The sequence below is a fragment of the Rhipicephalus sanguineus genome, chromosome 9, assembly GCF_013339695.2.
Source record: "Rhipicephalus sanguineus isolate Rsan-2018 chromosome 9, BIME_Rsan_1.4, whole genome shotgun sequence".
NCBI classification, from domain to species: Eukaryota; Metazoa; Arthropoda; class Arachnida; order Ixodida; family Ixodidae; genus Rhipicephalus; species Rhipicephalus sanguineus.
In genome coordinates, this window is record NC_051184.2 from 90745469 (window position 1) to 90769902 (window position 24434).

General features: G+C 49.8%; 1 protein-coding gene across 1 annotated transcript in view; it reads left to right on the forward strand.

The window, feature by feature from the left end:
* The first annotated feature begins 52 nt into the window (after positions 1-52).
* Positions 53-24434, forward strand: part of LOC119405724 (uncharacterized) — a 37523-nt gene continuing 13141 nt past the window's right edge. The window contains exons 1-3 of the mRNA XM_049419485.1: positions 53-199; positions 6872-6995; positions 20406-20596. Of these exons, the coding sequence (XP_049275442.1) occupies positions 53-199; positions 6872-6995; positions 20406-20596 (462 nt within the window). The remainder of the gene's footprint in view (positions 200-6871; positions 6996-20405; positions 20597-24434) is intronic.

Sequence of the window (24434 nt, forward strand, 5' to 3'; positions counted from 1 at the left end):
TTTTGCCCATCGCGACGTCGCCCACGCACGACGGTTTTCTGACCGACCAGCGATGCTTCCCACGGCGAAGCCAACAGCCGGATTACACCTACTGGCCTTCGGATTCAACTGCCCAGAAGCACGGGTACCGGCCGAACACCCGCAGCGACTCGCCTGCCTCTGTGAGGAGCTTGACTCCACCTACTACGCGCCAGCGACGGTCACCATCCCCCCGACCCCGGCCGCGGCTTTCATCTCCGCCACCGGGAAACTAGCCGGCGCGGCCGATGGAGGCGAGGTCGCTGGACGTAGCGCTTTGCACACAAGTATGCCTCCTTTAGTTTCAATGCTTCATAACAAGGTTCACGTACTCATTGACGATATTCCCACGATGGCTCTGGTAGACACCGGTGCAACTGTTTCTGTAATGAGTTTAGTTTTCAAGGAAAGACTTGGCCGCAAGGTTATGTTTTATTGGGATAAATCTGCTACCTTTCGAGCAGTGAGCGGCACGGCTTTGTGTCCAGTAGGTGTGTGCACTGTATCAGTCTGTGTTGCTGGCAAGGCGTTCAAGGCAGAATTCGCAGTGCTCGCTCATTCCATGCATGACGTTATCCTTGGAATTGACTTCCTGCAAGAGTGCCGTGCGACTGTGGACTGCGGGGCAGGCGAGGTTCTGTTGTCTGCCCTCGCCCAGCAGCCTCAGCGTAGCAGAGACGACAACCTCGTTGTAGTTAAAGACGCTATTCTACCGGCATGGCTACGGCCAGCGTGCTCAGTTGCTGCTTCGAATGCCGACTCGAGTTTCGGTTCTCCTGACATTGTGATTGAGCCGTTGCCTTTACCTTGCGTGAAGAAAAACGTCTTTCTGCCGCGCTGCGTTGTGTCTCTTATCGAGGGAAAAGCTAAATTATGGATAGTGAACTGCTCGTCTGAGTCTGTGGTACTACCAGAGGGAATGCGCCTTGCCATGTTTGAAAGGCAGTGCAGTATCTGCATAGGAGCTCTCAGCAGTGCGGCAAATTCAGACTATGCCGATGTCTCCGGCACGGAAAAAGAATTTTATAAAATGGTTAGCAAGTCTATTCCCTCGCATAAGCGCAACGTGTTGGTTACACTGCTGGCCAGGCACGCTAAAGTATTTGATTTTGCACAGAAGTCGCGTAGACCTGAGGCGCCCAGCACACGCACTCGTCACAAGATCGACACCGGATCTGCGCACCCCCTCCGACAGAAGCCTTATCGAGTTTCTGCGTCAGAGCGCAAGGTAATTTCACAGCAAGTCAGCGAGATGCTAACCTTCGGCGTAATCCAAGAATCGTCAAGTCCCTGGGCCGCGCCTGTTATCTTGGTCAAGAAAAAAGATGGGTCCTGGAGGTTCTGCGTTGAGTACCGACGTCTCAACTCTATAACCAAGAAGGACGTGTACCCGCTTCCGCGCATCGATGATGTCATCGACTGCCTGCATTCAGGGTCCTATTTTTCATCGGTAGACTTGCGATCCGGGTATTGGCAGATTCCCATGGATCCGGATGACAAAGAAAAGACGGCTTTTGTTACACCCGACGGTCTGTTTGAATTTAATGTTATGCCATTCGGCTTGTGTAATGCCCCCGCCACATTTGAAAGATATATGGACACCGTTTTGCGGGGCCTCAAATGGGAAATCTGCCTGTGTTACCTGGATGATGTGGTGATTTTCGGCCGAACATTTGAAGAACATAATCATCGCCTTGACCTCGTTCTAACCTGTCTGGAGGAAGCTGCGCTTACACTGAACTCAAAAAAATGTCGCTTTGGAGAACGTGAAACCTTGGTTCTGGGACACCTGGTGGATAAAAATGGCGTGAGACCGGACCCGCAGAAAGTCGCTGCTGTCAGCAACTTCAAGCAGCCGCAGTCCCTCAGGGAGCTGCGAAGCTTCCTGGGCCTGTGTTCTTACTTTCGCCGCTTTGTCCCGAATTTCGCTGATAAAGCACAACCACTGACTGACTTGCTGCAAAAGGACGTCCCTTTCTACTGGACACCGGATTGCGAAGCAGTCTTTCAGCAGCTTCGGTTCATACTGACTTCAGGACCGGTACTACGCCATTTCGATCCTTCTGCTGAAACGGAAATTCACACAGATGCCAGTGGAATCGGCCTTGGTGCTGTGCTCGTTCAACGCCATGACAATGCTGAACACGTGGTAGCTTATGCGAGTCGTTCGTTGAGCAAGGCAGAGCGAAATTACACAGTCACAGAACAGGAGTGCCTAGCCGTCGTTTTCGCCGTGCACAAGTTTCGCCCATACATCTACGGCCGTCGCTTCTCGGTAATCACTGACCATCATTCTCTATGCTGGTTGGTAGGCCTCCGAGACTCATCTGGACGACTGGCGCGATGGGCTTTGCGCTTACAGGAGTTCGACTTCACTGTACGCTACAAGAGCGGTAACCGGCACGCAGACGCCGACTGCCTATCGCGCCTTCCTCTACCGACGACTGAGTGCGACGCTGACAACTTCGACCAGTATATCGACGCTATTACCTCCGAGTTCCCTGACCTCGCGACTTTCCGGACAGCCCAACACGAGGACCGCTCCCTAGATTCTCTGTTCGCCTCCGCGAATGAACACGCAAACCCAAGCTGTTTCGTGGTTCATGAAGGCGTCCTTTACAAGAAGAATTATTCCGGACAAGGCGCCCGTCTGCTTCTAGTTGTTCCACGCACTTTACGGGCTCACGTCTTTCAGTCCTTACACGACGACGCAACCTGCGGCCACATGGGCTTCGCCAGAACGCTTCACGAATCCAACAAAGGTTCTATTGTCCCAAGATGCGACACGACACGGAAAAATACGTTGCTGGATGCGAACAATGCCAACGACACAAGCGTCCCACGGCTACACCGCCAGGACTTCTCCATCCTGTGCCACCTCCTAACTCTCCCTTCGAGACAGTTGGTGTCGATCTTCTCGGTCCGTTTCCACGATCGAGCAGTAACAATCGATGGGTCGTCGTCTGTGTTGACCACCTGACGCGCTACGCAGAAACTGCTGCAATACCTGCTGCAACGGCCATGCACGTGTCGCAGTTTATGCTTCGCTTTATAATTCTCCGCCATGGTCCTCCACGCGTTGTCATTAGCGACCGCGGACGACAGTTCGTTGCCGACGTCGTTGAAGAGATCCTGCGTCTGTCTGCCTGCCATTTCCGCCATGCCACACCATATCACCCGCAGACCAATGGCCTCCTAGAGCGCACAAACCGGACTCTTACGAACATGTTGTCTATTTATGTCGATTCCAAGTACAAAAACTGGGACGAAGTGCTACCTTACATCACATACGCGTACAATACCGCGAAGCATGAGACTACAGGTTACTCTCCATTTTACCTGTTGTACGCTCGTTCCCCACGATGTTGTCTCGACACTATACTACCTTTCACGCTAGACGTGGAAACCTCGGTAGCCGAGACGCTCTGCCGCGCAGAAGAAGCCCGTTGCATCGCACGCCTTCGAACTTTGGCATCCCAACAGTGTTCTAAGAAACGTTACGACGCCTGCCATCGCTCCGTATCTTATACTAAGGGCGATCTTGTGTGGTTATGGACACCAGTCCGCAAACGTGGTTTGTGCCAGAAGTTCTTGGCCCACTATTCAGGTCCATTCGTCATTCTTGACCGCCTCAGCGACGTCACGTACGTAATCTCAAGCGTCACAAGCAATGGTCGCCGCTCTAGCAAAACACAGCTGGCACACGTTGCGCCCCTTAAACCGTGCTACCATCAACCATCTGAGTGACTCGCCCAGAGGGCATCGTCTGCGAACCGGGAAGTGAAATGCGCGAGCGAAGATTCGACGAAGAGAAGAATGAGGATGGACTGGCTCGCGAGCGACGCCGTTGACTCTTGGCCGAGCTACACCTCTGCATTTTCCCATCTTGTAAATAAACGCTTTCCATCGTCACAATATTACAAGACTGAATAAATGCAATCAGTGCATTCCAGTCTGATTCATGGAAAAATTGAAGGCACACTTTGTAAGTTCCAAAGTGTGTTCGGTGAAAGCCTGTGGCTATTTGACAGACTATGCCATGGTATCGAGGGAATCCACATTCTCGGGACGCTTCTCCGAACCACTTGCCGTGGAATCATCACCGGGCCGCTTGGGAGCCATCCGACTAACTCGACTTTTGCAACGAGACGTCTGACAAAGGAGCATGGCCGCACGCGTCATCCATCACATGATTGCTGAGGGAGTGTAAGGGGGAGAGGCCACAGCTGTGGTGGCGCAACTGTTGCTCTGCGCCACTGTGCCATCACATGATTGCTGCGAGAGTGTGAGGGGGAGAGGCCACAGCTAGCACCGTTCCTGGGCACAGACAGATAGACGGATGCCACGACTATGAGACATTATAGGCTTTCGCCTTAAAAGAAGAACTTCTTGACGTTGAGAACGACGCAAGTTCCGTTTTAGCTGGGCTGTGCTCCGCTAAAGCTCCTAGCTCTGCTGCACCACAGCGCCGTCTTTTGGGCAGTGCGAACATGGCGAATGCTATGCCAGAAGGCTGCTCTTGGAGGCGGGCTGTTTGAATTGCGCTAACGCTGTGCATGATTTATGGGATTTACGTGATTTACCAATAAAACGTGATTTTCTTTCAAACTAAGCATTTCCGGGGAACGAAACAAGCACTACGAGGTTTCTAGAATGCTATTTCAACAATCCATGTTGATGTATTTATTAATAACGTTTTTATTAATAGTGATAGCAGGTGGCATGTTCCTCAATTTATTATTGTGCTTAAATGATTAACTATAAGGTTACTGCATAGAGCTCTGTGCACTGTCTGTAAGCTAAATGAGTGATTACATGAGTCAGTGCAGAATAATTGTTATAAAATGCGCAAAGTTGCAATGAAGCTACAGTTGTTCTGGACTCTATACAACAAGTGTCACCTGTTGCACTTAACAGCAATGAAAAGGCAGCTTTTCACTGGGGAAGATGGTCAGTACTGTATATTTTGTATTTCGCTCTTCTTTCGTACATACTGTAAATCGATCATGACATCAGTAATCCGCATATACAGCCTCACTATGGAACTGAGATTCTAATGTACGTGGCAAGATACTCTGACTAGCTTTCACAGTTGTGCCGATAGTGGCCATTTCTTAGAGGCTAAAGAAGGGCCTCCAAGACATGCGAGGGTACGTGTGCAGTGTGGAGTGCCATTTTCGTCACAACCGTGCATCCAGTGATGTTATGTTTTAATTAACAGTGGAGACTGCGTCAGTCCTTGTGCTGTGGGCAAGAAAAATGCTGTGCAGTTCGCCAGTAATACAAAAGGACTTGGTACGAGCACATACAATGTGCCGGTTTGTATCTCTAGTGATCAACAACAGGACGCAGGGCTGTTGTGCAAGTCTGGTTTGCTGTGTTACCACGCAGGCTGTGGAGTCAACTTAAACACGTCTCAGCATCTGTTACACTTGCACTAAGATGCATGGATGAAGCAACGACTTAGTCGTGCTAATTACATGGCCTGACCACAGAATTCCATTGGCGATTGGCTAAAAGAAAATCTTGCGGTGGGTTACTCAATTACCAAATTGTGCTGTTTTCGTTTACCAGATGCATAGCACCATGATAAGACACCTGTTACAGTGACATTGAAGGGGAATATGAAGTTCAGCCGTATTATGTTTTTTTGATAACAAAATGGCCGTGTTTATTTTAAGATATGATGAGAGTGAGGAAAGATGTCAGAATGTAGGACACTAGTGTGGTGTCTTGACAAGCGTTCGTGCGCCACGTGGCAATGACTTCACGAATTTCGGCACACGGTAGTTGGGTCATTAACCCTTTTATCTGTATTGCATGTATTGCTTTCCATGTATTGCTTTCCATGCAATGTATGAAAGCATACAATGCAATACAATGCAATTATGAAAGCATGTATTGCTTTCCACAAGATGTAGAAATTTTCCAGAGCAAGCATGATGTGCATCAAGGGCAATACCTCGACATTTCCCCGTCACGGTGGTCTAGTGGTTACAGTGCTCGACTGCTGACCCGAGGGTCGCGGGATCGAATCCCGGCCGCGGCGGCTGCATTTTCGATGGAGGCGAAAATGTTTGAGGCCCGTGTACTTATATTTAGGTGCACGTTAAAGAACCCCAGGTGGTCGAAATTTCCGGAGCCCTCCACTACGGCGTCTCTCATAATCATATCGTGGTTTTGGGGCGTTAAACCCCAGATATTATTAATACCTCGACATTTGTGATGAATCCCTGCTGTACCAATGCTGCAGCTTTAGCAACAAGAAGTGGATGCTTGATGCTGGTGCTATCCAATAACAATTAGCCTTTTAGTGCTCAAGACTTTTCAAATATTTCCCAACCTAAGCTGCTTCGTTCATCCTGTTTAGCGTACTGTCATTTCAGCATAGTAGGACAAGTTGTAACTATTAGTAAGGGTACTTTTCAGTTGTTTGTAACTATTAGTAAGGGTACTTTTCAGTTGTTTGTAACTATTAGTAAGGGTACTTTTCAATTTGTATGCTTATTGCATAGGAAGTGACTGGGAAGGCACATTGCAAGTACTTGTGCAGTATCCTTCCTGCGCAGCTCTGGTCTTATGTTGTCAACCTAAGAGAATGTCACACGAGAGAAACTGAGCATTCATGCCTATTTTTCAGATGCCTAATAAATGACGGACAGTATTGCATTTATTGAGGTCATGACAACAAATGTCCAGCAACCTCAATTCAGATTCATAGAGGTGGAAAGTGGTGATTGTGCACTTAGAAAAGAGAAAAAAGTGTTTCCAAGCATCATTGGGTTTCAGCAATGTCACGAGGAAACAATTGTTTGTGATAATAAATATTTTCCTTTCATGACGAACCTTTCAGAAGAACTCCGATGCCCCCCACCATCATGCACGGTCCGACGAACACCGGCTTGGATTCCATCGCCGATCAGGAGCAAGCTTGCGGTCCGGTTTCCACGGTGATGGCTTCCGTGAAAGAGACCCAGGTGAGGAATGCTGCTTTGTTAGTTGGAGGAGAACAGTTTTTAGCTCTTGAGAGGGGACCTTTAGACATTTTGTGAAAGGCATGAAAGGTCCCTGGCTTTCAAAGCCTATCTACTGTGGAATCTTTTCCAATCAATAATTGTGTTGTGCTGCCATGTTCAAGGGCGTGGATTCAATTCCCAACTATGGCGGCCACATCTTCATGGGTGTGAAATAACAAAAAAGCCCTGTGTACTTCTATGTACTGTTGCCACTGGCCTGTTGCAAGAGCCGACCAGCGGGTAGCGCTGTGCTGACCTAATGCTCGAGAAGCCTGAAAGGTTTTTCTACGAACAGTTGGAACAAAGCGTGGCTATGACTTTGTAACAGTACAATGAATCTCAGGTGGTCAAAGAATAATCCGGGGTCCCCCACTGGGGTGTGCCCCATTATCGTATCATGGTTTTAGAACGTGAAAGCCCTCAATATATATTCTAATGAAAAAGATTTCAGTATGCCTTTTTCATGACAAGAGTTACAGCTGGGCATTGTCATAGTGAAGTCACATTGAACACAAAACTTTTTTGTTTTGAGCATACAGTAAACCACCATTATAATGAAGTTGCTTTACTTGAAGTATCACTTTATTTGAAATTCCTTCTTGTCCTGACCCAAACGCATGCATATTAAGTAGCATTACTCGAAGCGCACTAAGAGCTTGACCTGCTTAGAATGAAGGGGCGAGCAAAGGCGTCGCCAAGCAGAGGCGAACCTTTTGCGCATGCAGTGTCAAATTAATGGTGCTGATGAACTAGTCTCATGAAGGCACAGTACTGGCCACAAACGTATTGAACCCATGACCGATGACCACCTGGTAACAGGTACCAAACAAGTACCGAGTGCTCCCAGCTGTTTACTGCGGAGTGAACGGGAGCTGTCCAATTCCATGGTGCAGCGTGACCGAACCGTTAATGGTCGTAATGGCATCATTGGTGTTCCCTGTGATAGAATCTACATGAAAATAAAGTTTTCCTGGCACTTTGCGACGCCAGAAAACTGCAGTCTCATGGATTCTGAAAAGTGGCCAAGAGATGCTGCGGGCTGAATTGCGCCGTAGCATTGCATGGGGTGTGCGCTAGCAAAGCTTTAGCGCTCTGAAGAGCACTTCTGGCACTGAAACGTGCCATCTGACTTTAAAAAAACAGTCCAAATGCGTGCTAGTATCATTGTACAGTAGAACCCCGCTGATACGTTTTTGAAGGGACCGTAGGAAATAAACGTAAGAGACGGGAAACGTAAGAGCCGAAAAACAGGAAAAACGGCAAAATATTTAGTGGTACAGAATTTTATTTCAATTCTTACGAGCAGCACGAAAATTGGCGCGCTCAGCCGCGATCTAGTCGATGGATAGAAACGCGGAGCTTAGGACGGGCTCATCCACAGAAGTGTAATCAACGTATGTGATTTTTTAAACACCAACAGCTGTAGGCATGAAAGAACTAAGCACACGCAATCGCGATCGGCGCGGCCAGTCCGACCGCGAACCGCACGCACGACCACGCGAGCTCCAACCAGCTCGAACTCCTCCCGTTCTCCGACAAATAACGATGATGATGAGTCTACGCCAACGCGATGGCAGAAGTGAATGCCAATCTCGAAGGCCTTGCTTTCGCAAGCAATTACGTCATACACGCCATGTTTGTGCAATACAAATCTCAGAGGCTATGCTTTTGTCAATAGTAAATGCCAATCTCGAAGGCCTTGCTTTCGCGAGCGGTTACGTCATAGACGCCATCTTTGCAATTTGAATCTCGAAGGCCATGCTTTTGTTTGCATCAATTGAAAGATTCTATTGCTTGCGCCTCTCATGCGGCTAATATTACGGTCAAACGAGGCCAAACTGCGTGAAAACGCACCATGGCCGCTCTCTTTGGTAGTCACTCGGTCGGCTCCGAGCGCACTTCGCGACGTATCATACGGGAACGGTCCGACAGTTACGACGTAACAGCGGGGTTCCCAATACATTGTATCCTATGGGAGCTATGCCGGGACCGGCGGAAAACGACGTAACAGCCGGGAAAACGCAGCAGTGAGGAACGTAACAGCGGGGTTCTACTGTATTTTGTTCCTAGACATTTGTCAATGGCGTGGATGCGACAGCACCCAAACACAAACGCTTGAACTGTGTAATTAGCAGTTCCATCGATAATGGGGCACCGAAAAAGTTTTCACGATTGCGCTGTGTACCCACAATGAGTGGATAAGCGTTTTTTGAGCACAACAAACACAGCCTCAGACTTAAGCCACGGCGTTTGCAGCGCTTCCCAGCGCGAAACTCTAGTAGCATTCTCTGATGGCCACACTCCCCCCATAAAAGCGTCCACTGCCTTCCCCTCATCCATTCTTCAGTCTGCGAGCTGTTCAGACGCCAGTCACCGCTCTCGCTTGCCTTCATGTCAACTCCTTACTATCAGTTTCGACGTCACTGTTCCACCAAAGTTGACCCGTGGTGCTTCTGAAATGCAACTATTCCCAAGGAATGCATGTAAAGTAACAAGCAAGCATGGATGACCGCTGCTTTTTCTTTAGTACTACGTGTGCCTTATGGATAGACGGTTCGATGCAAAGTGTCAGCAAGTGCTTTTCGTAATTGACAATTGTCCTAACAACGGGAAGATTGATAACCTCGAGGTGATCGCTTCAGAATTTTTGCCTGCGAGCACAACCGTGGTACTGCAACCGATGGATCAGAGCATCATTGAGACCACCCGGAAGCTGTACCGCAAGGCTGTTTTGCAGCGCATGCTCACAGCGTGTGAAGCCACCAAGAGGCGTAACATTGATTTGCTTGGTGCGATCCACTTGCTGAACTTTTCATGGAAAGAACTCGTACCTTCAAAGGTCGCCAACTGCTTTGCGCAAGCCGGCTTTTCCCACACCATCGTCGGGCTGGTCCGTGCCATTGTCAGTGACCCCGATGATGACCAGCCTGACGATGACTGGACTTGCAGCAATCTGTGCGAGGCTGTTTACAAAATTGCTGGCCAAGAGGTAGAAAGTGTCTTCGAGATGTTTGTGTTCACTGATGCTGCTGCTCCCGTGGTCGCCTCAGCTATGGATGCGAAGATAATTGACAATGTTGGTGGCCTCGACTAGGACGAAGAGCCATGTGAAGTGCCAACTATGGTGTAGACGCAGGAGTACCTACACCTGCTGCAAAATTAAGTTGAATGCATGGGCGGTAACCATGGCCTCATGCAATGCTCGGTCAAGTAGGAGCAGGGGTTGAAACAGCCGAAATAAGAGCTTGAAACAGCCGAAGCTCACTGCCTTTTTTGCACCTGAATGAAGTTTTGCTTCTCTGAATGCATTGTGTTTTGACTTTCTTGCAGTTGTGGTTTGACTTTCTTGCTAAAGCTCAACTGCTTTAGCTTTTCTCGAGGGGTCGCTTATATCGAAATATCGCTTATAACAACTTTTTTCGCCGTCCCGATGACTTCGTTATAACAAGGGATTAGTGTATATTTGTTGCATGTTATTATAGACACCTTAGATGTACTTCTTATAATCAATAACTCATTAGTTGTCCACTGTTCCTTGTACACAAGTTATGCATGCTTTCCACAAGAGGTGTGGGCTTAGGTCACACTTGCGTGCTATTCCTCTTCCACTGTGTTCCTATGTCGTGTCAGTAGGGTCTCTTGAGTTCACCAGATGGCGTAAATTCGCAAATGTAAAAGGGTCTATAGACCTTTCCTACGAGAGCTGGGACTGTTGGGAACATACAGTAGAACCCCGCTGATACGTTTTTGAAGGGACCGTAGGAAATAAACGTAAGAGACGGGAAACGTAAGAGCCGAAAAACAGGAAAAACGGCAAAATATTTAGTGGTACAGAATTTTATTTCAATTCTTACGAGCAGCACGAAAATTGGCGCGCTCAGCCGCGATCTAGTCGATGGATAAAAACGCGGAGCTTAGGACGGCCTCATCCACAGAAATGTAATCAACGTATGTGATTTTTTTAACACCAACAGCTGTAGGCATGAAAGAACTAAGCACAAGCAATCACGACCGGCGCGGCGAGTCCGACCGCGAACCGCACGCACGACCACGCGAGGTCCAACCAGCTCGAACTCCTCCCGTTCTCCGACAAATAATGATGATGATGAGTCTACGCCAACGCGATGGCAGAAGTGAATGCCAATCTCGAAGGCCTTGCTTTCGCAAGCAATTACGTCATACACGCCATGTTTGTGCAATACAAATCTCAGAGGCTATGCTTTTGTCAATAGTAAATGCCAATCTCGAAGGCCTTGCTTTCGCGAGCGGTTACGTCATAGACGCCATCTTTGCAATTTGAATCTCGAAGGCCATGCTTTTGTTTGCATCAATTGAAAGATTCTGTTGCTTGCGCCTCTCATGCGGCTAATATTACGGTCAGACGAGGCCAAACTGCATGAAAATGCACCATGGCCGCTCTCTTTGGTAGTCACTCGGTCGGCTCCGAGCGCACTTCGCGACGTATCATACGGGAACGGTCCGACAGTTACGACGTAACAGCGGGGTTCCCAATACATTGTATCCTATGGGAGCTATGCCGGGACCGGCGGAAAACGACGTAACAGCCGGGAAAACGCAGCAGTGAGGAACGTAACAGCGGGGTTATACTGTATTATGTAAGCCTTTCCTGAAAAACACTGTAGAGGCGGAGAGAGGGAGCACCTCCTTTCTGGACTGTTGCACGAGAGTACAAAGGCTGACACACGCCGACATTGCTGCCTCGGCATATATGTAAGCCTTTCCTGAAAAACACTGTAGAGGCGGAGAGAGGGAGCACCTCCTTTCTGGACTGTTGCACGAGAGTACAAAGTCTGACACCCGCCGACATTGCTGCCTCGGCATATATGTAAGCCTTTCCTGAAAAACACTGTAGAGGCGGAGAGAGGGAGCACCTCCTTTCTGGACTGTTGCACGAGAGTACAAAGGCTGACACCCGCCGACATTGCTGCCTCGGCATATATGTAAGCCTTTCCTGAAAAACACTAGAGGCGGAGAGAGGGAGCACCTCCTTTCTGGACTGTTGCACGAGAGTACAAAGGCTGACACACGCCGACATTGCTGCCTCGGCATATATGTAAGCCTTTCCTGAAAAACACTGTAGAGGCGGAGAGAGGGAGCACCTCCTTTCTGGACTGTTGCACGAGAGTACAAAGGCTGACACACGCCGACATTGCTGCCTCGGCATATATGTAAGCCTTTCCTGAAAAACACTGTAGAGGCGGAGAGAGGGAGCACCTCCTTTCTGGACTGTTGCACGAGAGTACAAAGTCTGACACCCGCCGACATTGCTGCCTCGGCATATATGTAAGCCTTTCCTGAAAAACACTGTAGAGGCGGAGAGAGGGAGCACCTCCTTTCTGGACTGTTGCACGAGAGTACAAAGGCTGACACACGCCGACATTGCTGCCTCGGCATATATGTAAGCCTTTCCTGAAAAACACTGTAGAGGCGGAGAGAGGGAGCACCTCCTTTCTGGACTGTTGCACGAGAGTACAAAGTCTGACACCCGCCGACATTGCTGCCTCGGCATATATGTAAGCCTTTCCTGAAAAACACTGTAGAGGCGGAGAGAGGGAGCGCCTCCTTTCTGGACTGTTGCACGAGAGTACAAAGGCTGACACCCGCCGACATTGCTGCCTCGGCATATATGTAAGCCTTTCCTGAAAAACACTGTAGAGGCGGAGAGAAGGAGCACCTCCTTTCTGGACTGTTGCACGAGAGTACAAAGGCTGACACACGCCGACATTGCTGCCTCGGCATATATGTAAGCCTTTCCTGAAAAACACTGTAGAGGCGGAGAGAGGGAGCACCTCCTTTCTGGACTGTTGCACGAGAGTACAAAGGCTGACACACTCCGACATTGCTGCCTCGGCATATATGTAAGCCTTTCCTGAAAAACACTGTAGAGGCGGAGAGAGGGAGCACCTCCTTTCTGGACTGTTGCACGGGAGTACAAAGTCTGACACCCGCCGACATTGCTGCCTCGGCATATATGTAAGCCTTTCCTGAAAAACACTGTAGAGGCGGAGAGAGGGAGCACCTCCTTTCTGGACTGTTGCACGAGAGTACAAAGGCTGACACCCGCCGACATTGCTGCCTCGGCATATATGTAAGCCTTTCCTGAAAAACACTGTAGAGGCGGAGAGAGGGAGCACCTCCTTTCTGGACTGTTGCACGAGAGTACAAAGGCTGACACACGCCGACATTGCTGCCTCGGCATATATGTAAGCCTTTCCTGAAAAACACTGTAGAGGCGGAGAGAGGGAGCACCTCCTTTCTGGACTGTTGCACGAGAGTACAAAGGCTGACACCCGCCGACATTGCTGCCTCGGCATATATGTAAGCCTTTCCTGAAAAACACTGTAGAGGCGGAGAGAGGGAGCACCTCCTTTCTGGACTGTTGCACGAGAGTACAAAGGCTGACACACTCCGACATTGCTGCCTCGGCATATATGTAAGCCTTTCCTGAAAAACACTGTAGAGGCGGAGAGAGGGAGCACCTCCTTTCTGGACTGTTGCACGGGAGTACAAAGTCTGACACCCGCCGACATTGCTGCCTCGGCATATATGTAAGCCTTTCCTGAAAAACACTGTAGAGGCGGAGAGAGGGAGCACCTCCTTTCTGGACTGTTGCACGAGAGTACAAAGGCTGACACCCGCCGACATTGCTGCCTCGGCATATATGTAAGCCTTTCCTGAAAAACACTGTAGAGGCGGAGAGAGGGAGCACCTCCTTTCTGGACTGTTGCACGAGAGTACAAAGGCTGACACACGCCGACATTGCTGCCTCGGCATATATGTAAGCCTTTCCTGAAAAACACTGTAGAGGCGGAGAGAGGGAGCACCTCCTTTCTGGACTGTTGCACGAGAGTACAAAGGCTGACACACGCCGACATTGCTGCCTCGGCATATATGTAAGCCTTTCCTGAAAAACACTGTAGAGGCGGAGAGAGGGAGCACCTCCTTTCTGGACTGTTGCACGAGAGTACAAAGTCTGACACCCGCCGACATTGCTGCCTCGGCATATATGTAAGCCTTTCCTGAAAAACACTGTAGAGGCGGAGAGAGGGAGCACCTCCTTTCTGGACTGTTGCACGAGAGTACAAAGTCTGACACCCGCCGACATTGCTGCCTCGGCATATATGTAAGCCTTTCCTGAAAAACACTGCAGAGGCGGAGAGAGGGAGCACCTCCTTTCTGGACTGTTGCACGAGAGTACAAAGGCTGACACACGCCGACATTGCTGCCTCGGCATATATGTAAGCCTTTCCTGAAAAACACTGTAGAGGCGGAGAGAGGGAGCACCTCCTTTCTGGACTGTTGCACGAGAGTACAAAGGCTGACACACGCCGACATTGCTGCCTCGGCATATATGTAAGCCTTTCCTGAAAAACACTGTAGAGGCGGAGAGAGGGAGCACCTCCTTTCTGGACTGTTGCACGAGAGTACAAAGTCTGACACCCGCCGACATTGCTGCCTCGGCATATATGTAAGCCTTTCCTGAAAAACACTGTAGAGGCGGAGAGAGGGAGCACCTCCTTTCTGGACTGTTGCACGAGAGTACAAAGGCTGACACCCGCCGACATTGCTGCCTCGGCATATATGTAAGCCTTTCCTGAAAAACACTGTAGAGGCGGAGAGAGGGAGCACCTCCTTTCTGGACTGTTGCACGAGAGTACAAAGGCTGACACACGCCGACATTGCTGCCTCGGCATATATGTAAGCCTTTCCTGAAAAACACTGTAGAGGCGGAGAGAGGGAGCACCTCCTTTCTGGACTGTTGCACGAGAGTACAAAGGCTGACACACGCCGACATTGCTGCCTCGGCATATATGTAAGCCTTTCCTGAAAAACACTGTAGAGGCGGAGAGAGGGAGCACCTCCTTTCTGGACTGTTGCACGAGAGTACAAAGGCTGACACACGCCGACATTGCTGCCTCGGCATATATGTAAGCCTTTCCTGAAAAACACTGTAGAGGCGGAGAGAGGGAGCACCTCCTTTCTGGACTGTTGCACGAGAGTACAAAGGCTGACACCCGCCGACATTGCTGCCTCGGCATATATGTAAGCCTTTCCTGAAAAACACTGTAGAGGCGGAGAGAGGGAGCACCTCCTTTCTGGACTGTTGCACGAGAGTACAAAGGCTGACACATGCCGACATTGCTGCCTCGGCATATATGTAAGCCTTTCCTGAAAAACACTGTAGAGGCGGAGAGAGGGAGCACCTCCTTTCTGGACTGTTGCACGAGAGTACAAAGGCTGACACACGCCGACATTGCTGCCTCGGCATATGTGTAAGCCTTTCCTGAAAAACACTGTAGAGGCGGAGAGAGGGAGCACCTCCTTTCTGGACTGTTGCACGAGAGTACAAAGGCTGACACATGCCGACATTGCTGCCTCGGCATATATGTAAGCCTTTCCTGAAAAACACTGTAGAGGCGGAGAGAGGGAGCACCTCCTTTCTGGACTGTTGCACGAGAGTACAAAGGCTGACACACGCCGACATTGCTGCCTCGGCATATATGTAAGCCTTTCCTGAAAAACACTGTAGAGGCGGAGAGAGGGAGCACCTCCTTTCTGGACTGTTGCACGAGAGTACAAAGTCTGACACCCGCCGACATTGCTGCCTCGGCATATATGTAAGCCTTTCCTGAAAAACACTGTAGAGGCGGAGAGAGGGAGCACCTCCTTTCTGGACTGTTGCACGAGAGTACAAAGGCTGACACCCGCCGACATTGCTGCCTCGGCATATATGTAAGCCTTTCCTGAAAAACACTGTAGAGGCGGAGAGAGGGAGCACCTCCTTTCTGGACTGTTGCACGAGAGTACAAAGGCTGACACACGCCGACATTGCTGCCTCGGCATATATGTAAGCCTTTCCTGAAAAACACTGTAGAGGCGGAGAGAGGGAGCACCTCCTTTCTGGACTGTTGCACGAGAGTACAAAGGCTGACACACGCCGACATTGCTGCCTCGGCATATATGTAAGCCTTTCCTGAAAAACACTGTAGAGGCGGAGAGAGGGAGCACCTCCTTTCTGGACTGTTGCACGAGAGTACAAAGGCTGACACACGCCGACATTGCTGCCTCGGCATATATGTAAGCCTTTCCTGAAAAACACTGTAGAGGCGGAGAGAGGGAGCACCTCCTTTCTGGACTGTTGCACGAGAGTACAAAGGCTGACACACGCCGACATTGCTGCCTCGGCATATATGTAAGCCTTTCCTGAAAAACACTGTAGAGGCGGAGAGAGGGAGCACCTCCTTTCTGGACTGTTGCACGAGACTACAAAGTCTGACACCCGCCGACATTGCTGCCTCGGCATATATGTAAGCCTTTCCTGAAAAACACTGTAGAGGCGGAGAGAGGGAGCACCTCCTTTCTGGACTGTTGCACGAGAGTACAAAGGCTGACACCCGCCGACATTGCTGCCTCGGCATATATGTAAGCCTTTCCTGAAAAACACTGTAGAGGCGGAGAGAGGGAGCACCTCCTTTCTGGACTGTTGCACGAGAGTACAAAGGCTGACACACGCCGACATTGCTGCCTCGGCATATATGTAAGCCTTTCCTGAAAAACACTGTAGAGGCGGAGAGAGGGAGCACCTCCTTTCTGGACTGTTGCACGAGAGTACAAAGGCTGACACACGCCGACATTGCTGCCTCGGCATATATGTAAGCCTTTCCTGAAAAACACTGTAGAGGCGGAGAGAGGGAGCACCTCCTTTCTGGACTGTTGCACGAGAGTACAAAGTCTGACACCCGCCGACATTGCTGCCTCGGCATATATGTAAGCCTTTCCTGAAAAACACTGTAGAGGCGGAGAGAGGGAGCACCTCCTTTCTGGACTGTTGCACGAGAGTACAAAGGCTGACACACGCCGACATTGCTGCCTCGGCATATATGTAAGCCTTTCCTGAAAAACACTGTAGAGGCGGAGAGAGGGAGCACCTCCTTTCTGGACTGTTGCACGAGAGTACAAAGGCTGACACACGCCGACATTGCTGCCTCGGCATATATGTAAGCCTTTCCTGAAAAACACTGTAGAGGCGGAGAGAGGGAGCACCTCCTTTCTGGACTGTTGCACGAGAGTACAAAGGCTGACACACGCCGACATTGCTGCCTCGGCATATATGTAAGCCTTTCCTGAAAAACACTGTAGAGGCGGAGAGAGGGAGCACCTCCTTTCTGGACTGTTGCACGAGAGTACAAAGGCTGACACACGCCGACATTGCTGCCTCGGCATATATGTAAGCCTTTCCTGAAAAACACTGTAGAGGCGGAGAGAGGGAGCACCTCCTTTCTGGACTGTTGCACGAGAGTACAAAGGCTGACACACGCCGACATTGCTGCCTCGGCATATATGTAAGGCTTTCCTGAAAAACACTGTAGAGGCGGAGAGAGGGAGCACCTCCTTTCTGGACTGTTGCACGAGAGTACAAAGGCTGACACACGCCGACATTGCTGCCTCGGCATATATGTAAGCCTTTCCTGAAAAACACTGTAGAGGCGGAGAGAGGGAGCACCTCCTTTCTGGACTGTTGCACGAGAGTACAAAGTCTGACACCCGCCGACATTGCTGCCTCGGCATATATGTAAGCCTTTCCTGAAAAACACTGTAGAGGCGGAGAGAGGGAGCACCTCCTTTCTGGACTGTTGCACGAGAGTACAAAGTCTGACACCCGCCGACATTGCTGCCTCGGCATATATGTAAGCCTTTCCTGAAAAACACTGTAGAGGCGGAGAGAGGGAGCACCTCCTTTTGGACTGTTGCACGAGAGTACAAAGGCTGACACCCGCCGACATTGCTGCCTCGGCATATATGTAAGCCTTTCCTGAAAAACACTGTAGAGGCGGAGAGAGGGAGCACCTCCTTTCTGGACTGTTGCACGAGAGTACAAAGGCTGACACACGCCGACATTGCTGCCTCGGCATATATGTAAGCCTTTCCTGAAAAACACTGTAGAGGCGGAGAGAGGGAGCACCTCCTTTCTGGACTGTTGCACGAGAGTACAAAGGCTGACACACGCCGACATTGCTGCCTCGGCATATATGTAAGCCTTTCCTGAAAAACACTGTAGAGGCGAGAGAGGGAGCACCTCCTTTCTGGACTGTTGCACGAGAGTACAAAGGCTGACACACGCCGACATTGCTGCCTCGGCATATATGTAAGCCTTTCCTGAAAAACACTGTAGAGGCGGAGAGAGGGAGCACCTCCTTTCTGGACTGTTGCACGAGAGTACAAAGGCTGACACACGCCGACATTGCTGCCTCGGCATATATGTAAGCCTTTCCTGAAAAACACTGTAGAGGCGGAGAGAGGGAGCACCTCCTTTCTGGACTGTTGCACGAGAGTACAAAGGCTGACACACGCCGACATTGCTGCCTCGGCATATATGTAAGCCTTTCCTGAAAAACACTGTAGAGGCGGAGAGAGGGAGCACCTCCTTTCTGGACTGTTGCACGAGAGTACAAAGGCTGACACACGCCGACATTGCTGCCTCGGCATATATGTAAGCCTTTCCTGAAAAACACTGTAGAGGCGGAGAGAGGGAGCACCTCCTTTCTGGACTGTTGCACGAGAGTACAAAGGCTGACACACGCCGACATTGCTGCCTCGGCATATATGTAAGCCTTTCCTGAAAAACACTGTAGAGGCGGAGAGAGGGAGCACCTCCTTTCTGGACTGTTGCACGAGAGTACAAAGGCTGACACACGCCGACATTGCTGCCTCGGCATATATGTAAGCCTTTCCTGAAAAACACTGTAGAGGCGGAGAGAGGGAGCACCTCCTTTCTGGACTGTTGCACGAGAGTACAAAGGCTGACACCCGCCGACATTGCTGCCTCGGCAGTGCATTCACCCGCCACGGTGGTCTAGTGGTTCTGGTGTTCAACTGCTTACCCGCAGGTTGTGGGATTGAATCCCGACCGTGGCGGCCCTATTTTCAATGGAGGCGAAAATGCTTGAGGCCCATGTGTTTAGTGCTTAGGTTTAAGTGCAGGTAACGAGCCCCAGGTGGTCAAAATTCATATAGTGGTTTTGGGGCATTTAACCCCAACTATTATGTATTATATTGTTGGCACTGCATTTCTGGGGGGTCACACATATTTACTAAAGCCTGGAGGGGCTTATGGCAGCCCCCATGAAGCCTTCGTTGCATAGCAAGTGCCATCCAACAGAGCAGTTAAGAGAGACAGTGCTTCTAGTCCTCATTGGAGACGCCTGTATGGTGCAAATTAATTGTCCACATGCTGACCCAAGACAACTGTTCAGTGTCCAATTCCAGTATTGCCAGGGTAGCTGCTCTTATTGACCACAACTAACAACGGCACGTTTCTGTGCGATTTGCTGGGCCGTATGTGTACGTAATGGACGCAGCTGTGGCCGTCCTTAGAGGTACACTAAAGAGAAAAAACGATTTTTCTCATATTAGTAAATTACTCTTTCACAGTAGCACAATCACCACACTTGCTGAGAAGACATTAGGTAAGCGAGAAAGCGCGCATAAGTAAATGCGGGTGGGGACACCACCTTGAAGTTCCTGCACCATTTGCCGTGGCGTCGTAGATTTTGATGGTGTCTACTAGGGCCTGTGTAGTTTCTAATCGGTAAAAGTGAAGCACATTGTCCACTGAGGCGGCCAGAGACTTAACATATGAAGTTTCAGGAAATTTCGTCGATCCAATGTGACGAAAAAACACTTTGAAATCCGTAACGTACCCATAGAAGATTTCGGCGCGAAATTTCAAAGTAAAACATTTGACATTAATTACCTCATCTACTAATACAGTTGTGGTGGCAAAATTAACGACACTACAGTAGTCAGAGTATAATTTATCAGTGTAAACTAATACATTGTTTCACTTTAGTGCCCTTTTAAGACGAAGTTGGTGTCGATGCTGTAAGGTTGTGCGTTTTGTGTGTAGTTGTGCAACACACACTATGAATTTGATAAAATGCTTTATTGGGCACGTTGGTTCATTCTGAAATAGATTTGAGTGCGAACGGACGAGACACAAGAAAGGAAGACCACTACATGAGTGCTCACTACGAACAGGTTTTATTCGGAAAAACGTGAGAATATAAAGCTCAGTGCACCACAGGCATGCCTGGGCACACATCAAGTGAGAAAGATGCAGCCATTTTCTCTTCTTGTGTCTCGTCTGTTTGCATTCAAATCTATTTTATTTCACTATAAAATTGGTTTTAGATGTGTTCTGGGCTATATTAGCCGTTCATATTTTGTAGGTGATGCGTGTGTGTTCACACAAATCTATTCCACAAATTATCTCACCTTCAAAATTTCGTGTCAGTGCTCCTTTTAACTCTTGCATTTGTCTCTCCCACCCGAATCCACAACGAATGGCAGGTGGCCGCCAGTCCCCGCTGGGCGACAGTCGGGGCGTGCCATTCTCGTCGAGGCACGCTTCGGCGGATGCCGAGGACCGTCTCTTCCACCATTCGGTGCCGAGCAGTGGCGTGCACAAGGTGGCGCAGCCACCACGTCGTCCGCACAGTCGTCACGACTTCCGCGACTTCCTCCAGCCTTCGTACCACAAGGTGAGAGGCTGGTTTGTTGTGCACAGTAGTGGTACGGGTCTTTCACTCAGTGATGATCGCATAAGATGACTTGACACTGTGGTGCCTTTAGATTGCACCTGGAAGGGCATTAAATGGGCCCTGCAAGACTTTCTCAGCATAGTCATAAAATGCTGCTGATCGGTAGTCGAGGCTCCCGAGAACGTATGAGCCAAAGATTATAGTGCAGCTCGCGGCCTGGAATTGACAATTAATCCTCAAAGCCAGCTAAAAATCGTTCCCTCTTCTTTCTACAAATGATACCACATACCCAAATTTCATGCCTATTGGCTGATTTGAGCATCGCGAGCTGCGTAGTTACCGTGGCTGCCGGAAGAGGCCATCGCGTGTCCGCGCGCACGCTTGCGATCACCCTGAAAGTTAGCTGCGTGTTTGAAGAAAAAAAAGAAAAAAGTGTTCAAGTTCATGACGCGTGCGTGACATAACTTCTTTCCCCCGTACTTCATTGAAACCCGATACCTGCTGCCGCGGGAAGCCGATGGTCCCTTAACAGGGGTGAGAAAGCTACGCACATTGCGCATTTTTGGTACGATTCCATTTTCCTGTGCCAAGCTGCTCCAAAAGCATAAAAATCGCAACAATTGCACCGAACTGCTCCAAAAGCAAGAATTTTGATGCCCACGTCAGCTTCAATTGGGAAGAAATGTCTGGGTTAACATGATTTTCCAAGCAGCGCCAGGAATGCCGAGAAAATAAGACGTTCACAGAACACAGATTCGCCCTAGCGTGTTTCTTCTATGCACCTTTCCAATGAAGGGGCTCCCCATGGTGCTACCATAATCTCCTCTGCACTGTTGTAAATATGTGTGACCCCGCAAAAATGTGCTGCTGTGCACCAAGTTGGCTGCTTCTACTTGCAAGGCTGTGTGTTCTGGCGCTACTGTTGCTTAGCAAAAACTATCGAGTGGCATGCGTACCGAGGTTGACTCCCGGGTTCCTTGTTGTGTGTAGCGTGTTCCTCTGGTCGCTGCGATTTTAGTGTCGATGGTGCTGCATGTGGTCACCTACGTGTGCGTTTGCCGTGGGCGAGTACCTTGTTGCGTCAGTGCTGCATGAACTGTCTTCCTGCATGCGACGCGTCTCCACGATGCTCTAGCGCATGGGTTCTCAAACTAGGTTCCGTGAAGGACATCTTAGGGTTCCACAGGCAGCCAGAACGAATGCAACACGTTCCCATTTTACCCCAATAAGCAACTAACTTACTTATTTAGACAAGAAAATTTGCATTGCATTTTGCATTTAACGAAGCCATCGCATGCTGCATCCGCACATTGGGTTGTCTGTGGGTAGTGAGAGACCCACATGATAGCAGCGCTAAAGACTCGTTGTCTAGTGCGCACCATGAAACTTTCGCGATTTGCAGACCTGTGTTGACAGAAATTCATGCTTGTGAGCGTTCAAACCAGTACAAGCAACATTAACGGGCACCTCGGCACTTCATTCGTGGCTCATGGCACGTCGGCGATCACGTGGCACAATTTTCATACACGGTGATTTGCCACCGCTTGGTTTTGTAATCAAAATGCGCAACGAACACTTTGTACGCGTAAGAGGTGTCATTTCGTGCCGGCTGTGGGCTACACGAGCATTTGGGCTTAGCTTTATGACTGGTGTGTCGGTCGACGGCCGTGTCACTGTGCAGCTGGCATGCCTCCTTTTATTGTTTTGCAAAAAATAAAACAGGCCTCTGTTCGTCCAGCGCTTCGTTTGTGTCAACACACTGCTTACGCTGTGTGGTGCCTGAAAAATGCAGTGTATGGTCGGCGGGTGCTTTACGCGAGCTTCGGAGTGGCGCAGAGGGGAGGGGGTGGGGGGTATCACATTTCTGTTATTATCGGGACTTCTACATCAACGGCGATGGCCTTTGATAGTAAAGAAAAGAGAACAGGCCAACACAGGCAGTGTTAATACAGTTGAACCCGTTTATGACGAACTCGAAAGTGTCGCGAAAAGTGGTCGTTATATCAGTAGTTCGTAGTATATGGACTCGCCCTTAAAAACGTGCGCTTAGTGGCCAAGCCGTTTTTTTTTTTTTGCACTTTTATTAAAGTGCTAACAACCCCTTCGGTGACAAGCTAAGCCTTTTCGCGTCGTGAAGCGACGCCCGCTGCGTGCTCACGAGTGAATTAACAGCCTTTGCAATGAGCTGACACCGTTTCACCGAAGCGCGGTACCGCGACGTGGAGCCGATCATCCCTGGCTAGTTGCGTGCAGCGCGTCGCCTACTCAGGTCGCGGAGTCACTGCTGGGCCGCTTGCTGTATGCCGTATGCGCGCGTTTGTACGTTCTTCGTGCTTGCTTCACTCCGGACCGTGCACGGGTGCGTCGACTAGCCTCTTCGTTCAACGCGGCGAAAACAAGCATTTTCTAAGCAACGCACACTCTACGTCTCCGCGATGCTCTCGCGGCCCTGCACGACGATGCGCGGCGCACTTCAGTTGTCACCTAGTCAAACACGCAGTAAACGCTCACTGTCAGTGCATCGACCTTTCTCGGTGCCCGCACCACTCAACAACAGCGAGCTACTTTCGTTTCTACAAAGCGACGCGCACTTTAAAGCGGTCTTGCACGACGCGGCGGCGGCGAACTTGCGAACGGCAGCATGGCTAAGCATGGCGCGCTCATACCGCCGTCAATCCGCAGTGTACGGCGTACACCACGAGCGCAGCTGAGCAGATATCTACAGATGACTGTGATAAGGTTGTCGGCTATAAGGCATAATGACACGTTCATCGACGGCCGCCACCTCGCCTTCGCTCTTTTCTGATGCTTATCCGCGAAGGCATCGCCGCAATCGCACGGAAGTCGTAATCACCGATCGACCAGTTTCTGCCATTACCGAAAAGACGGACGACTTTTCGTGGCACATTGTGGCGTTGATGAGTTTAGGGGCACAGTGAACCTTTTTGCGATGGAAAGTTATCGCGGTTATCACTTCTTGCATAAATTTATGCCTTCTTGCGTTCCAAGGCATTGTTTGGTTCATCGTAGGCAGTCGTAGCTGCAGAGAACGGCGTCAGGAAAGGTTACCGTGCTGCGAAAGCTGACTGCAAGGCTTCATGCTGCCTACTATTTTTTTTTTCCTCACTGCCATTCTACCACTGAAGAAACGCCTGGAAACTGAGCGATCTCGCTCACAGCATCCGAAATCTGCGTGCGGTGCTCGCTGATCTGGGTATCTTAGTCGCGAGTAAACTGGAGCTGGGCATGCGCGAACGTGTGCCCCTGTCACGTTTTAGAAGGAATGTTTTAACTTTTTTTCACTTCGTATGCGCCATATTTTTACCGCGACCCTGTCTGAAGTGTTCGTTGTAAAAGTAGGAGGCTTTGAAAAATGTTCCCTATATGTGGACGCAGCATCAATGGTTAGTTAGCATAGGAAAATCGTAAGTGCACCGAAATATGGTCGTTATAACCGATAGATCATTATATGTGGGATCGTTATAAGTGGGTTCGACTGTACTTTGTGTGTGTTGAAAGGCATTATCACCTGCCCACCTCCCCCTTCCCACTATCGATGTTCTTATGCTCAAGAAAAAGTTCTAGGTTCTGCGGCACTCTGGAAAAGTAAGTGGGTTTCCCCACAGCGACAACATTTTTAGAACCCCTGTTCTAGTGGTTTTGCACGAGGAGGTGGCAGTGAACTGATGCGAAGTGCGTTTGTGTCGTCCCCCAATAAAAGCATTTCGTACGTTTACAATGGCACTACTCTTGCAGTCACAGGTGTGCGCAGGGTTCCCCTTCAAGGGGGCTAAGGTTCATCACGGCGCCCCCCCCCCCTCCCTATTAAGTCAATTTA